Source organism: Miscanthus floridulus, chromosome 10, assembly GCF_019320115.1.
Source record: "Miscanthus floridulus cultivar M001 chromosome 10, ASM1932011v1, whole genome shotgun sequence".
NCBI classification, from domain to species: Eukaryota; Viridiplantae; Streptophyta; class Magnoliopsida; order Poales; family Poaceae; genus Miscanthus; species Miscanthus floridulus.
This window is the reverse complement of record NC_089589.1, coordinates 130,503,922-130,519,441: the sequence shown is the minus strand read 5'-3', so window position 1 is coordinate 130,519,441 and position 15,520 is coordinate 130,503,922. Positions and strand designations below refer to the sequence as shown.

Here is a 15,520-nt window from a genome sequence, read left to right as displayed (position 1 = left end):
TTATTTTATGCTCAGAGAGCTAATGCTAGTGGTGCATTCAGGCCCAACAGAGAGAAGGATGAGCTGACATACGCCATCGGGACTATTGAACATGGTGGCCGAACTAGAGGCAAAGGAAGTGTCTCGTGGGAGCATGGATTCCCTCAGGACAGACCTTCCTACAGAAGTCGCTAGAGAAAGAAGGAAGAAGAGGCACAGTGGCTCCAGAGGTTGGAGGAAGCGGTGCGTGAAGCACAGGAGCGGGAAAAAAACCTTGAAGCGAGAATGCAGGAGGAAATCAGAAGGCAAGTGCAAATAGCAGTGAGTGCAAGCAAGCAGGCATCAGAGCCAGGAATTAACATTAACCAATCTGTTCAGTTGAAAAGCAGTTGTGCTTCCACGGAGATACCAAATCAAGGGGACACAGGACTGCGCTTCCCTGTGGATGACGTCACTGAACCTTTTACAACGTGTGAGCTACACATTCCGAAGGAGAATTCCACAATCAAGGTGGCTATCGGTCTTGTTAATCCTATCGACCGAACCAAGACACCAAGGATTCATGGGAATATAATCCAAGAAGGATATGCTACCATCTCGGTAGATAAAGCTGAAAAAGGTTTTAGTGATTTGCCTCTTGACATTCCTGGAGGTGATGGCGAGAAGACTCTAGGAGAAGCGGAGAAGACATTCATTCTATGGCGCAAGCGCTACATCATCATTCCAGGGATGTCGGCTCCACCTCCTCCTGAACTACCTCACCATAGGTACGTGCGGATGAAAACACTACATCATTAATTTGTATTGGCTTAAATAATTAACAATCTGCTCATAATAATATGTCATTCCTTTTTTTGTAGCAGATCCTCCCCCAACCTAAATCCAATTGTTCAATCGCCAGATCATCATAGTGCTCTGTACGATGACATTGTGTTGGAAGGCGAGGCTGCATCCACACCATCTCCAAGGAGGTCTCCAACGCCGCAGCCGCCACCTCCAAGGAGGTCTCCAACGCCGCTGCCAACACCTCCAAGGAGGTCTCCAACGCCTCCCCCGCCCCCGCCTACCAAGAAGCCTAGCAAGAGGCCAGCCCCTCAAACGAAGAACTAGTCCCCGCCTGCAAAGAAATCCACCGTGAAACCAAGGGCTATTCCCAAAATAATATCTAAAGAGAAGGAAGAAGGAACTGATGCATATAAAAAAGATATGTCTAGATTCTATGACAAACTGAAAAAGAATCAAGAAGCAAGGAGAAACCCGGAGAAACCGTACTTCTTCATAGCTCTAGATATTCTAAGAAAAAAGGTGACTTCTTACCAGCAACAACAGCGGGAATCTCGTAAGCCGTCCAAATCAACGTTATCGGACTATGACCGCACTCTCACCAAGTCAATTGAGGCGGCACAGAAAAAGATGCGGGCAGGGAAAGGAGTTGCCCAACTCGGACAACAAGCGCACCAATCAGTCCCCCCGCTAGTTGTTGGTAATGAATATGGTTCGAATTTAGGATTAATGCATCAGGCAAACATACCTCCGGATGTTGATTTGGATCACCTTGGTGAATTTATTGATGAGACTGGTCTCGACCTTTACCAGATGTTTGGTGATGGAAACATTGAGAGTGCGGCGGAGGTTGATATTTGGAAGAAAAAATTTGTACTAGGCCAGAGTCTATACAACCCTCAAGCCTTATCTGATCTGGGGACACAAATGTACCTGCTAAACAAGTGGTACATGCAGGCGTCTACCAGTGGAGACTTCTGCGTTGGTGTCAGAATTTGAGACGAACATTGGTTCCGTGGCGATGATGTTATGTATGTTGACTTTGCAGAATTTCATCAACTATGCCACCTGACCTCTCTGAACAAAGTTATCATTAGCTGCTATTGCCTGTAAGTAATAATTCTTTCGATCTATTATTAAACTCATCATATGTGTGTATATGCATATAAATTATCCTAACAAGTACTATATATATGTAGATTTACAATGACAGAGCTCAGAAAGGAAGGCTGCAATGAAATTGGTTTTGTTGATCCCCATATAGTATTCAAAGACCCAATTACTCCAAATACTAATTGGAAGTCTGAGTCAGAGAGTAACCTCATGAACTTCTTAGTGAACCAACGCCACAAGAAGGATATACTCTTTCCCTATAACTTCAAGTGAGTGTTAATCATGTCGATCATCCTTAATGGCTCATATGTTGATTCTAGTTAATTAATGAGTGTTATGCGTTATATCCTATAAACACATGCAGCAATCACTGGATATTGATGGACATCGATCTGGTGAAAAGTCACTTGATAATCTATGACTCGATGAGAAAACCACAACAAGACTACCAAGATATGATAGATATTATCCAGAGGTAATTTCGGGATCTCTAGCAACTATATATACACACAAACATTATGATTAACTATATGTGATGACGTGGTAAATTTTTTATTGGGCAGTATTTGGAAAACCTTTATTGAGAAGCAACACATGGAAAAATGCAAAGCGCCACTGAATGTAATCCCTTTGAAAGTAAGTCCCCTGAATCGCATCATCTTTATTAATTAAACATATAGCTTTCACCGGATCACCAGATTGGATGACAAATCTTTTTCTCGTAAAGTGGTGTCTGAGGCAGGAACAGGGGAACAACTACTGTGGTTACTATGTTTGCAAGTTTATCAAGGTGGTCTCCCAAAGAACTGCTACAGAGAGACTCAAAGTACGTTAAAATACACTATATATTCATTTAATTATTATTATTGATTGTGTTACTATGTCTTTATATATATATATATATGTACATATATTAATTTATTTTCCTTTAATTCAAACCTGTAGACTCGATGGTTGGAGGAAAAGGTCATACGGCAAGACCAAATCAAAGCAATTCAAGAGTCTATAGCCGGATTTTTTAATGAGCAGGTCATCGATTCCAAGGGCGAGTTCTACTTCGACCCAACACTGCCATGGAAGCCAAGCTAGAGGATGAGAGGAAACTTGTTATATCACAACAACTGTAATGCAATCTTTTTGTAATATATGCACATGAAATAATATAATGTAAAATACACATATGCATGCATGCATGTAAATATATATATGATGCATGCATGCATATATATATATATATATATATATATATATATATATATATATATATATATATATATATATATATATTTTCTATGCTTGAATTGTGTGATTTAATACGTTCATTGTGCTTGAACCGAAACATACTATACGCGCGTATAAATGTATAATTAGCAGCGTACAATACGACTTCGAAAACCTATTTTGAAAAGAAAAGAAAAAAGGAATAAAATCTTTAGTCCCGGTTCGTATTACCAACCGGGACTAAAGGTGCCGGCCATCGTGGCATGTCAGGAGGCACCTTTAGTCCCGGTTGGTAATACGAACCGGGACTAAAGGTCCTCCTTTAGTCCCGGTTCCTGACCCGGGACTAAAGGACCCCCTTTAGTCCTGGATGCTTGCTCCCGGGTGGGGAACCGGGACTAGAGGGGGTTCCCCACCGGGAGTAAAGCTCTGTTCTCTACCAGTGATTCCAGGTATCGTACAATGGAATAAAGAGTATTGAATAATAACAAAGGAGTATCTACTAATTAACATACCAGCATAGCTAGAGCATGGGTAAGTGTAATGATATGAATTATGATCTAAAGATACACAGAGAAGATATTTATAAAGATAAATAAACTAGTTAACTTGGAAAAATAATGGGTGAGATAAATTCCTATGACATTCTTATTACAAGGTCAAAGTATATATATATATATATATATATATATATATATATATATATATATATATATATATATATCCGACTATAGTTAAGACTAACTCTACTCTTGTGCACTTCGGGACGCCGCTAGATGGTAGAGCACCGCAAAAGATAACTTTACTGACATGACTATGGTCCTACAGATTTAAGAACCTACTCAACACAGGGTGGACTATAGAGGATAGATGGGGCTGTCACCACCGCTACCTACCACACGACTAGGGAACAGGTTGCACTCACATGCAGAGCAACGTGTAAGCACCACGCTTACATGAGGCTCGGCTACTCAGCCCGGTCGACAAACTAGTAGGCTAAGCGCTCTGTGAACCCGCACACAAAGGTAAAGAGAACCTTAACTAAGATATATAATCAAAGTAAATTGAAAAAAAGAGTCGCGCTAGATATCGTCACGCGTACGTCGCCAAAGTTTTAGTAAAGCTCTGTGGCCACGGGATCGGTTTCCAGACAGAAAGGATAACCTCACCTGTCAAATTTATTTCGCCAACACAATGGTTTGATTTTACCTATTCCTCAGGTAACTCTGAGGCCAACAGGACTAGTTTGTGTCTTTCCTATCGGTTTTTCTACTCCAACAAGATTGTTATCTGGTATTCTGGTTCACGTCGGTTTCTATAAAATCATCCGAAAAAAAAAACAGAATAATTGTCCTGTCTCTCGTAATGTATGCTTTCGATGTTGATAAAATAAACAAGAGCTAGGGCAGAAGGCCATAGTTGTCTTTTGTGGACTGCGTGGGTCTTACGTTATTGATAGAAAGGTGACCTCAAAGGTCGGATGCGATCTCAAGTAGTGTTGCATCGACTCGACATGATTGTTTTGACGATTTCGATAAAGCTGCAGCCTGAGGAAACTCTAGCTTGACGTGAGGGATAAATAAATAAATATACATAAGCAACCACATCAACATTATACATACTGAAGGGAACAAGTTCAGATCAGTTTCTTGATTGCTGCAGCTTTAGCTCCTTTGATGCAACCAAAGCTTCCGTTGAGCATGTTACATGTCGTCCACATAACTCACTTTAAAAGTTACCTTTTCGGACACCTTTCCGTCAGTAATCAATTTGTTTAGGCTGTCCACTGCATGTTGGATTTTGGCTTTCCAACCAGTGTACTGCACCTCTTTGAGGTTCTTCAGGTTCTCAATGCCAACAACTTCCTTCCACTGGTCTCCGAAATAAACCACTAGCTTCTCAAGCTTTGGCATGGATCCTTCCTCAAATATGTATTTTGGAGGAACTTCAGGAGAATACCCCAAAGTTAGTTCCTTGAGTTCCTTTAATGGTTCTTTAGCAACCATGTTTTCTCCTTTCCGAATAAAGTATCCCTCCAGGGACAGCCTCGTCAACCTGGGCAACTTACAGAGGACGTTGAATAGTTCATCACATCTAAGGTACGTCTATGATATGTCAATCTCAACAAGATCACTGAGTGACCCCACCCAGTCAGGCAATATGTTCATGCAGCCACAAATCTTAAGATAACGGAGCAGCCGTGGTGGTGGATCTACTTTATGTAGAAAGTCCATTATCCGAACAAAGGGCCATTTACCGCAGCCAAGGTTGCCGATGTCAAGCCATCGCAGGGAGTACAACTTGCTTAGGGAACAGGCAAGCTCCTCGGGAACCTTCTGCTGATCCATCTTGGCCGGGTCTCTAGTGTCGACATAGATGGCTAGCTCTTGCAATTGGAACAGATCACCAATCTCCTTAGCGACCTCTGGGTCGCGTATCACAGCTGCTTTATTCAATTGCCGTAGTGCCTTCATTTTGTTCATCCCTCGAGGCAGCATCAGACCAAACCAAAAATTTTCCTTGTTGGAGAACAGCAGGTGCTCCAGCTTTTCCAGCCTTATAACTGTTTTTGGCAAACACTCGAGGCGTGTTCGACGCACATCAAGCGTCTGCAAATGCTCGAGATCGCCTACTCTTGAAGGCATCACCTTGATATCTGTACCTTTCAAGCTCAAGAACCTTAAAAGGTACATCCTGCAGATATAACTCATATGCTTCTCTTCTAGGCCCTTGCAGTCTTCCAGATCAAGTACCCTTAGCAGGGTGAACTCGCCTAACCGAGCAAGCAGCTTGTCTGCTTCAGGATCAAATATGCTCAGTGATCGGACATGCTCCATCATCGTTCCCTTGATGCCATTCTGTGTGCCACGGCACACTACAACCGTACTCTTATGTGCCTCTACTTGTGCTCCACCATGTATGGAGAGACGGCGAATTGTGTTAGTATAAGACATCCCTTCATACTGCCCACCGACTAGGCTAACAAAGTTGGCCTCCAGGGATTTGGAAACCAGGATCTCAAGCATCATGTCATGCACTCGGCATGTCTCTTCCTTGCCATCAGCCCAGTCAATCATGCTTTTACTCATTAGCTCATTGAAATAGCCTTCTGCAGGATCCATCTTGGTCAACCCCCGCTTCTCAGCAATCAATCCTTCTGCAATCCATCTCTTCAACAACCGATCCTTAGCAATCCTATAATCCTCTGGGAAAATGCTAAGATACAACATGCAAGCCTTGAGATGATGAGGTAGATGGGTATAGCTCAGTGTGAGAATTTCCCTCATCCCCTCTAGGGTAGGGTTGCTCTCCATCTGCGAACCAATTGATTTCTGAACTGTTTCCCACATTTCCTTGCCTTCTGGAAGTTTATAGCTTGCTAAAAGGCTGGCAATGCTAACTATAGCCAATGGTAGCCCACCACATTTTTTCAAGATGCTTGTCATTGCACCTTTCAAAGCTTCAGGGCAAGTGCCTCCAGAGCCAAATGCTTTGCTGACGAACAACTGCTCGGACTCTTAGCTTCTCCATATGATGGATGGTATCATGATTAGCACCACTGCATGCTCTTGCTACAGTAACAATTATTCTGCTCCCGCAGTTGCTCCTTGGTAACTTGGACCGGATCCAATCCCAAGATGATATGCTCCATACATCATCGATCAAAATGAGGTACCTAGATTTGAAGACATGCAACTGTTAGAAGTTTTTTTTTCCAAAAAAAACGATTTAATCTTCTTTTGACAACTCAGACACCATATATATACAAGTTCAATAAATCAATAAGGTGAAAATATCATAATAATTGTCATGAAAAATTCTCCATCCACTGTGGATGAGAAGCGTATTTTGACCAAAGTTAAATCATACTACTAGTAGCAGGTTTTGATGCTTAACAAATTATCTGTTGTGGGTACCTTTAGATTGGTTGTTCGAAGTCCCCCGCTTTGATGTGTTGTTTTTCAGGCAAGGCGGCTATGTTGATTGTAGTTATATAGTCGGTGACTAGAGGCAGTTGTTCGTATGTCGGCTTAGTGGCTTGTAGCGGACTGTGGTGGCTGTCCTTGCACGACAGTGGTTAGTCCGGTGCAGGACAACATCAGTAGATGGTGCAAGTGGCAACGATGTTGTGGCAGCTTCACAACTTGCAGCATCCTGCTATAACTTGCCATGCATGACAGTGGCTTGCTCTGTGTGCGACATTGTCTTTGACGGTGGTGCAAGCAGTGATGACGGTGTGTGGTCATGGAAGTTTCATCATCTGGTGATAGTGTTGGGTTGGTAGCAAAGTGACGTCGCTTGTGTCTTCCTTCACTGAGGAGGGGCAGTTGTGTGGTTTGGTGCTGCATCATTATTGTGTGGACTATATTAATGTCTCAATCCAACAACCTAGTGTAGTCATTGTAGTTTTTAGTTGTTAGATCATAGTTGCTTTTGTTGTTGGAGTCACTTTGCTTTGTTGTAATTCTGTTCTTTTACCTAGTCTAGGTTCATCTTTTTTTAATATAATTCGGCGGCTCTCCTGCATGATTCGTTTAAAAAGAAACTATGTATCCTGGATCTCAGCTGGATGCCTTGGCCATGCCATATTCCCTCCATCGGCTGACACCCAGGAATGTACACGTGGAGCGAGAGGGCACTGGCTCTAATACTATATGTAACATCTCATGTTTAAAATGTGCTTATGGTCTAGCTCTGACGTTGAACGAGTATCTACACACATAGCACATCACTTACATTTTTGTCAAATTATATATATTTGATGAGATAACTGAAAAATACATTGTTCATCTTCAGAGTGGCCTGAAATACGAAAACAAAAACAAATCCCAGACAGTCTATAAGCTTGTAGAGGAATTGTGGCAGTGTGTTACACCGAACCTAATACATGTTGGAATCAAACTTCGTACCAATCTTGGATGCGAATTGTTCTAACTTCTAACTCATACGATATAAGCACGGGTCATGTATCTGGGTTATGTACGGGTTATGAATTCAGATCATACATGGGATACAGAGGGTGCGAGGGCAGTTTGGGAAGTAAAAAGCGGGACGAAAGAAGGGTGGTTGGGAAAAAAAGAGGTTGGAAGAAATGCTTCGCTATTTAATATTAAAATAGAAATATCTATATACCTAATATTAAAGCTGGAAGGGTATTTTTTTCACCCCCTTTGTTTACTTTTCAAACTTCTCTTGCGCCCCTCCGTGTCTATCATATGAGATTGTTGGGACTCATGTCCCATGCTCAACAACTCGTGTCTAGCGATGATATATAGTACGATTTTAAAACATATTAGGTCCCACTTTTTTTTTTCTCAAATCACTCCTGCGCCCTCCATGTTTCGTATGTGACCTGACCTATGACCCTTGCTCATACAAGTTACAACAACTTAGATCTAGATGATATGGAGTACGGTGCTAAGACGTATTAGTATACTTCCTCCATCCACAAAAGAATGCAATTATTGAAAATGTGCCTGTCGAACCAGCTCAAGTTTGATAAATTTTATAGTAAATAGTATTAGCATTTATGTCTTCAAAAAAATTATTATAAAAATATATTCTATGACTAATCTAATGGCACTTATTTTGTTTCATAAGTGTTAGCACATTTTTATATATTCTTAGTTAAAGTTTAAAATGTTTGACTCGTCGAAATACGAGAATTGCATTCTTTTGCAGACTGAGGGAGTATATTGTATTTCTTATAGCTTGTAGTAATTGTGAGATGGGAGTAGGTGTGTTATTGCTTTGCTTGTTACCTTTTGTTCTCGAGCCTCGTTTTGAGTTCTCTTTTCAGTTCGTCGACAGTCTTGGCGTCGATATCACCCAGGGAATCCGCTTGGTCGGTGCTAGTTTTCTTCGGCTTCGCGATCTGACGAAGCACGCTCTTGAGCAACCCGTGGAGGTCATTGGCGCTGAATGTCTGCGAGACGGACACTAGCGCTTGTCGGTCGATTTCCGTCTGCAGCTGCCGGCAGACCTCCACTGCCAGCGTTGTCTTCCCGAGCCCTCCGAAGCCCACGATGGAGAACACCTTGAGCTGCTTGTCATTCTCGTTGTTATCTTTAAGTTCCTTGACCTTGTTGGCAAGGTCGGTAGCCCGGGCCTTGTTGCCGGGGAGGTGATCCAGGTCAGGCTCGCTGGCGCTGTCAGCTCGGCCATCAGCTGGGCGGAGAGCACCCGCCGACGGTGCGCGCACATGGCCTGCAAAAGCAGCAGCAAGAGGGCGGCACAGTGGCTCCAGGTTGACGCCGTAACTAGCATGCTGCTCATTGATGTCGGAGGCGTGGGCGCGGAGGTCCCTAATGTCGGCGGCGAGGCGGCGGTGAGACCAGAGGGTGGTGAGGAGGCGCTTGCACCAGACGAAGAGGTGGTCGCCGGGACGGGACTTGACGCGGAACAGGTAGAGGTCGACGCAGTCCTCGGCGTCGTAGCCCAGCTCCCGCAGCTGCTTCATCCACTGGCAGAGGATGTGGTCCACGGCGTCCTCGTCGGCTTCCGACTGCATGCGGAGGAGGGCGTTGATGGTGGCTAGCTTGTTCCTCAGCCGCGCCACCTCGCCGCCCACGCCGCGGAGCTGCCGGAACTCCGCCCCCACCAGCTGCCCAACATTGCTCACGAGGGTCTGCGCCGCGCCCTCCATTAGCTAGCTACTTCTCTATCTCTCGATTGGTTTCTCACTCTTCTCACAAGAATGGAACGATTTTGCTCGTATCTGTTATCCACAACTCACAAGGAAGGCTCGTTCTGGACATTTGCCCCGTCTGCGTCAGAAAGCAGACACTACCGGACTCAGGCTCTTTGCCGAGTGCCTGTGACACTCGGTAAATCCCCATATACACTCGGCAAAGCCTTTGCCGAGTGTAACCCTCGCCAAAGATCACTCGGCAAAGCCGGTGACGGCAAAGGCCTCTTTGCCGAGTGTCTTTTATCCGGCACTCGGCAAAGAAAAGTTGTCTGACGGCACCAATTGACGATGACGGTCGCTTTGCCGAGCGCCTGACGGAAGGCACTCGGCAAAGCTCGCCCTCTTTGCGGAGTGTCAGTCCAACTACACTCGGCAAAGGTGGCCGCTTTGCTAAGTGCCTAATGGGCGGCACTCGGCAAAGGCAGGGAGGCTTTGCCGAGTGCCTTACTTGTGGCACTCGGCAAAGCCTCCCTGCCCTTGCCGAGTGCAATGGTCATAGCACTCGGCAAAGCCTCCCAGCTTTGCCGAGTGTCTTGGTGATTGCACTCGGCATAGCTGGGAAATTTGCTTATTTTTTGCATTTTTTTTTGTTTATTGCATCCACATATATATATATATCACACAACCATCACATATATATCACATATCACACAACAATCATATATATCACACAGCCATCACATATAATCCATAACCATAACAAATATCATCACAAGTTGTCCACAAGTATCACATAGTCCACAAATATCATCCAAGTGCCGCCACAAGTGCCACCATTCACAAATAAGCATCACAAGCACAAGTCCATCTACATCTATTGTTGACGACCACTCCACCGGTCCCACTGCGACGGAGGTGTGCCCTGAGCTGGAGGTGTGCCATGAACATCATTCGACGCCACCGATTCCCCTGCACAAAAGAGAAGTGATTGCATGTGTGAGACAAGATTTAAGGTAGGTTCATAATATTTGCTAGCAGAGAGTAGAAAACTCCACATGTTCACCACATAATTTGGTATACAGTTCATGTCTTGCAAATATGAACTGTCATCAGACCCACAATACTGATCATACGTTACTAAAATCTTAAATGCACCACGCAGAGAAATTCCAGCAAAAAGCAATAGTAGCTTAAATCATATGTATACATTGATCAGTCTGACGCAATTCAGCAAACCCATCAGTTTCAGCATAACCAGCATTCAGAACCATGCATTGCATATAGCAAAGGTCATGACTACAAATTACAAATTGGATCAACTGCTTTAATGACAAAACATATTTAGTTCTTGCAAACTAAACAAATTCAAATAGAAATTCAAACATATTTCTTTGCATTCAAGCATCGTTTCCAAAAGCATTCGATTCATATTATGCCATATCGAAAGGCCATCCAGTTGCTAAGACTACTGAGTACGTGCACCAGAAAGCCCTGTTCAGCAAAAACTACTGTATGTAGCTATCTACAGAGATTTCATCACTATCTCGGCAACATGAGCTGATTAGCTGATGCGCACACAAAAGAACTCAGTCTGACTGCAATTCAGCAAACCCATCAGTTTTAGTGCAACCAACATTCAGAACCATGCTTTGCATAGCAAAGGTCATGTCTACAAATTACAAATTAGATCAACTGCTTTAATAACAAAGCATATTGAGTGCTTGCAAACTAAACAAATCTGAAAATAATTCTTCGCATTCAAGCATCGTTTCTAAAAGCATTCGATTCACATTTAAGCTACTACGATTTTTTTACCTATGAATTACCGGGGCTGCAGAGGGCGGATGCCATGCCGGAGATGGTCGCGAGGACGCTGGGCCATAGGTGGTGCTCGATCGAGCGCAGTCTCCTCTCCGGGTTGCGGCGCTTCGAGCGGATGGAGGAGATCGGCCGCGGGCGAGACGAGTCCAGGCGGCGGGCCGCTGGCGGGAGCGGCCGGCGTGGGCGGGCGGGCGCGCGCAGGGCGGCGAGCAGGCACGGCGTTGTTGAAACTGGCAGTCTCAGACAGGTGGTTGGGGGCCTCCGCCCGAAAATCGCCGCCCTCAGGCGGGGGCTCAGACGACAGGCACGACCAGTGGGCGTGTAAGGCAAATGGCACGGAAAGCTAGGGTTTCATTAATTCATTCACCAACCAACCTTACTGTTACAAGTGTTCCCTATTTATACGGTTCAACTACTACTTTTACAGAACTTACAATAGTATCCCTCAACTGCTACAGTACATTCTCAGGATATTCCTCTACTCGCCTTTCGTCTCGGGGGTAATCTTGCCACGCCGCCATCTGGTACTGGGCCTGCGTGATCAACCGGCCCATCGGGCCTTAGGCTTTGGCGATGAGCCTTCGGGCCTTTGCCTCCGGGAGTGCCAAAGCCACAGACCTCCGACCGCCCAGGATCGCCGGCCTCCTGCTTGGGTCTTCGCCCCGACGGGCGGAGACCATGCTGGAGTGCCCGCGCAGCCGGACGAGCGCCCTCATCCGGTTACCTGCACATACTTAGACAATGTTGGCATTTAATTAGTCTTGTGGCGGAGGTGCCTCCGTCCTAATAGTCGGAGACGCCTGCGAGCCGACTAGGCGGAGACCGCGCCAGGGCCACCATCCACAACCAGCAAGCTCAATCTAATAAACCGTTCTCTTTCCCGGGTTTGGAGGCGTGGGAGCTGGGCCTCCGATTTGGTAACAGGTCGGAGACGCCCTCGCAACCTGCTAGCTGCATAGGTCTCCGCCACTCGCGGTGGCCATGTTACAACAGTTCCCCCTTTTGAGATCATGGTCCGCCTGAGCGTGTCGTGAGCTCAAAACGCCCTAAGCAAGGACGTCCGTAGGGGCAGAGAGTGCGCGTAGTTACATCTCCAACCGATCCCCGCTGGTTCCCCCTTGGCCCGCTCTGGCGCGGCCGTAGGTCTTGTCAAAGTAGCCGTTTGGCTGCAAATCTAGCCATTGTGCATCTTGCGACTTATCCGGAGATGGTCGTTGGGCGCCCGAAGAACTATCCGGAGATGACCGTTGGCGTCAGGCGAACTATCCGGAGATGACCATTGTTCGGCGGGAGCCGAACCGCCCGCCCGCGGCCTATATAAGGGCAGGGTTGGTGGCAGGGTCCCCCCCGCATGACTCGTTCGCTTTCCTTGCAGTGCCAGAAATCGCTCTCTGCTTTCTTTGCTCTCTCCTGAGCCGCCTCCGCGCGTTCCTTCTTTCCGCTTGCGCATTCCTCCGAGGTTACCACCGCGGTGGCTCTCTCTTCCACCTTCGCCCATACTCACCGGCCCGCCTTCTTCGGTCCCTATCGCCACCTTCTTGGTGTTAGGGCAGGCGGCTGGGGTGCACGTTTTGAGGAGTGCATGCTTGCCTCCGCCTCCACATTGGAATTTGAGAAGCTGCTGGAGGAGGATTTGGGGAGTGTCTCCGTGTCCATCGGAGACCTGATCGCTGCGGATTTCGGAGACATGGCGATAAAGTCATGGGATTTCGGCCCCCCTCCATTACTGAAGAGGCGGTCGCGGAGATGTTGAAGGAATCGTATTTTCCATCTTCAAGGGTAAAGATCCCTCCGCCTGGCCAGACTGTTCTGGAGCCGGAGGAGGGATATGCGGTGGTGTTTTGGGACTTCTTCGCCTACGGCCTCCGCCTTCCTTACAGCCCCTTCCTCCGCTGGGTGTTGGAGACCTTCAATGTCCAACTCCATCATCTGACTCCTACGGCCTTCCTTACACTCAGCAAATTCTACTGGGCGTGTGCTTCTTATGGCGCCAAGCCAGATGTGGACACCTTCTGCGCTTACTACGTGCTGCCGAAGCAACCGAAGAAGAAGAAAGAGATGCGAAAAGGCAAGGAGGTGGAAGTGGTCTGCCAGTATGGTAGTTGCACCTTCATGGCGAAGAGGAACCAATGCGTAGACCGCCTAGAGATTTCTTTTTGCCAGAAAGGCAAATGGGACCGCGGCTGGCTCGAGGGGTGGTTCTATGTGAAGACCTACAGGGTCTGCGGCACCACCGATGATGGTGCGGAGGTCGTGGAGTATCCACTGACCACAAGGATGGAGGTGATGGCGCCGCATATGCGCGTGGAGCCGCCAGAGGCTGTCTTCGGCGAGGGAGGGCTATGACCGGGCCTTCGCATTGGCGTGCCGCTACTCCGGGGGCCGAGATTTAGTGGAGGAGATTATGGCCTCTGACTATTGGCCCCTCAAAGGAGACAATCCACCCTTTCGGCTTGAAATGGTGGCGATTCCCGTTTTTGGGATGGAGGCCGGGATTCTGTTCCCCCGCTTCGGGCAGTCTTTGGGGGAGGGTGTGACGGATCACAGTTTCATCTCCGAGGTTGAGGAAGCCGCCATCGGGTTGGTCGGCAAAATTTCCGAGCGTGAGTACATGTCTCGGAGAGCCGTGGCAGGCATCATGCCATGGCTCAATCGAGTTTTTGAGGAGCTCGGGATTGTCTATCGGGAACGTGAGGTTCCCACGGAGGTCATTGCCTCAATTGACAAGAAGAAGAAGAAGAAGACCTCCGCGAAGAATGTTACGGCGGAGGCCGAGTCCAAGAAGAGGAAAGGCGCCGCTGTTGCCCAGGCGCCTGCGAAAAAGAAGAAATCCAGTGCTCTGGTGATCGCACCAGCCGCGTCTTCGGCCGATAGCGCGGGTGCTTCTTCTGCCGGCAGTGAAGATGCTCAGAGTTCTTCCGCCCCAAGGGACGTGCGGGTCGCGAGCGGCAGAGATAGCGGGGCTGTTGCCGTTCCGCCGAGCTCGTTGCACGGCGCTGCAGGGGGTGCAGAGCAACCGGAGGCCAGCGCTGCTCCGGCATGCTCCCCGCACAGTGCTGCGAGCGGCGCCGAACAGCCGGAGGCCAGCGTCGCCAACCCTATGCCCGACATTTTCGGCGGGCTGTATTCAAGTTCTAAAGAGGGCACGGAGGCCGTCTCGCCGCACGCTCCTTCGCCCCCCACCGTTGCTGTGTCTCCCCCTGCGCCAGAGGCCGCCATTCGGCAGCCCAAGGCCTTGCTCGCTGAGCATGCCTCGGCAGTCCGGGCTTCTTCGAGCCCTCCACCCGCCCGGCCGTTGGTTGGGGGCAGCCGACCTTCTGGGCCTTCGCCGCATGATGGGGCGGAGACTTCTGCCCAAGGGGCTCGTCAAGCGGCCCGCCCTGGGCTTTTTATGAGTGAGTTTGTTTGGCGCGTGTTTGTGTCCCCACTGTCTTCGCCAGGTTCATTTGTTTTTGTATTCTACCAAATGTTAATGCTACGTACTTGTTGCTTCGCAGGTGATGTCATGGACGGACTCCTCACTCTGGAGGAGCAAGCGGCCGCCGCCAGCGCCAGGTTTGGTCCGGGGCATCAGGGGCCAATGGCGCCGGGTCCAAGTGAGTGTAGTGTGTTTTTAGCTTACTCCTCTTTCGGTCTGTTGTTATTGCCTATTTCTGGTCGGCCCTCTGACCTGAGTTGTTGTTGTTGCTATTTTTTTACGCAGGCTCCTCCGACACTTCTATCTCAGGTTGGGAAGAGTGCTATCTTGGGGTTCTTGAAGACGTCTGAGGTGGTCTCCGGCAGTTTGTGTATTCATTGTGAGTTTGCTTTTCTCACCTTTTGGCTTTGTTTTTGTTTGTTCTTCTTTGAACAGATCGCTTCAAACAGCGTCTGAGGGACATGGATTTCTTCCAACTTCTTTGCGTTCATCTAGAACACCAGAGCTTGGTGCGTCTTCGGCCGTTTACCTCTTTGTGTGTTTGTTCTCCTTTA

At 47.3% G+C, this 15,520-nt stretch overlaps 1 protein-coding gene and 1 pseudogene across 1 annotated transcript; one reads left to right on the top strand and one right to left on the bottom strand.

The window, feature by feature from the left end:
- Positions 1 to 5,119: 5,119 nt before the first annotated feature.
- LOC136485704 (disease resistance protein Pik-2-like) lies at positions 5,120 to 9,772 on the bottom strand (annotated as a pseudogene).
- Positions 9,773 to 14,030: 4,258 nt separating this feature from the next.
- On the top strand, positions 14,031 to 15,316 carry LOC136489632 (uncharacterized). The gene is made up of 3 exons (XM_066486211.1): positions 14,031 to 14,943; positions 15,046 to 15,144; positions 15,252 to 15,316. Exons 1-3 carry the CDS (start codon positions 14,031 to 14,033, stop codon positions 15,314 to 15,316), a joined length of 1,077 nt encoding a protein of 358 aa, XP_066342308.1.
- Positions 15,317 to 15,520: the final 204 nt, after the last annotated feature.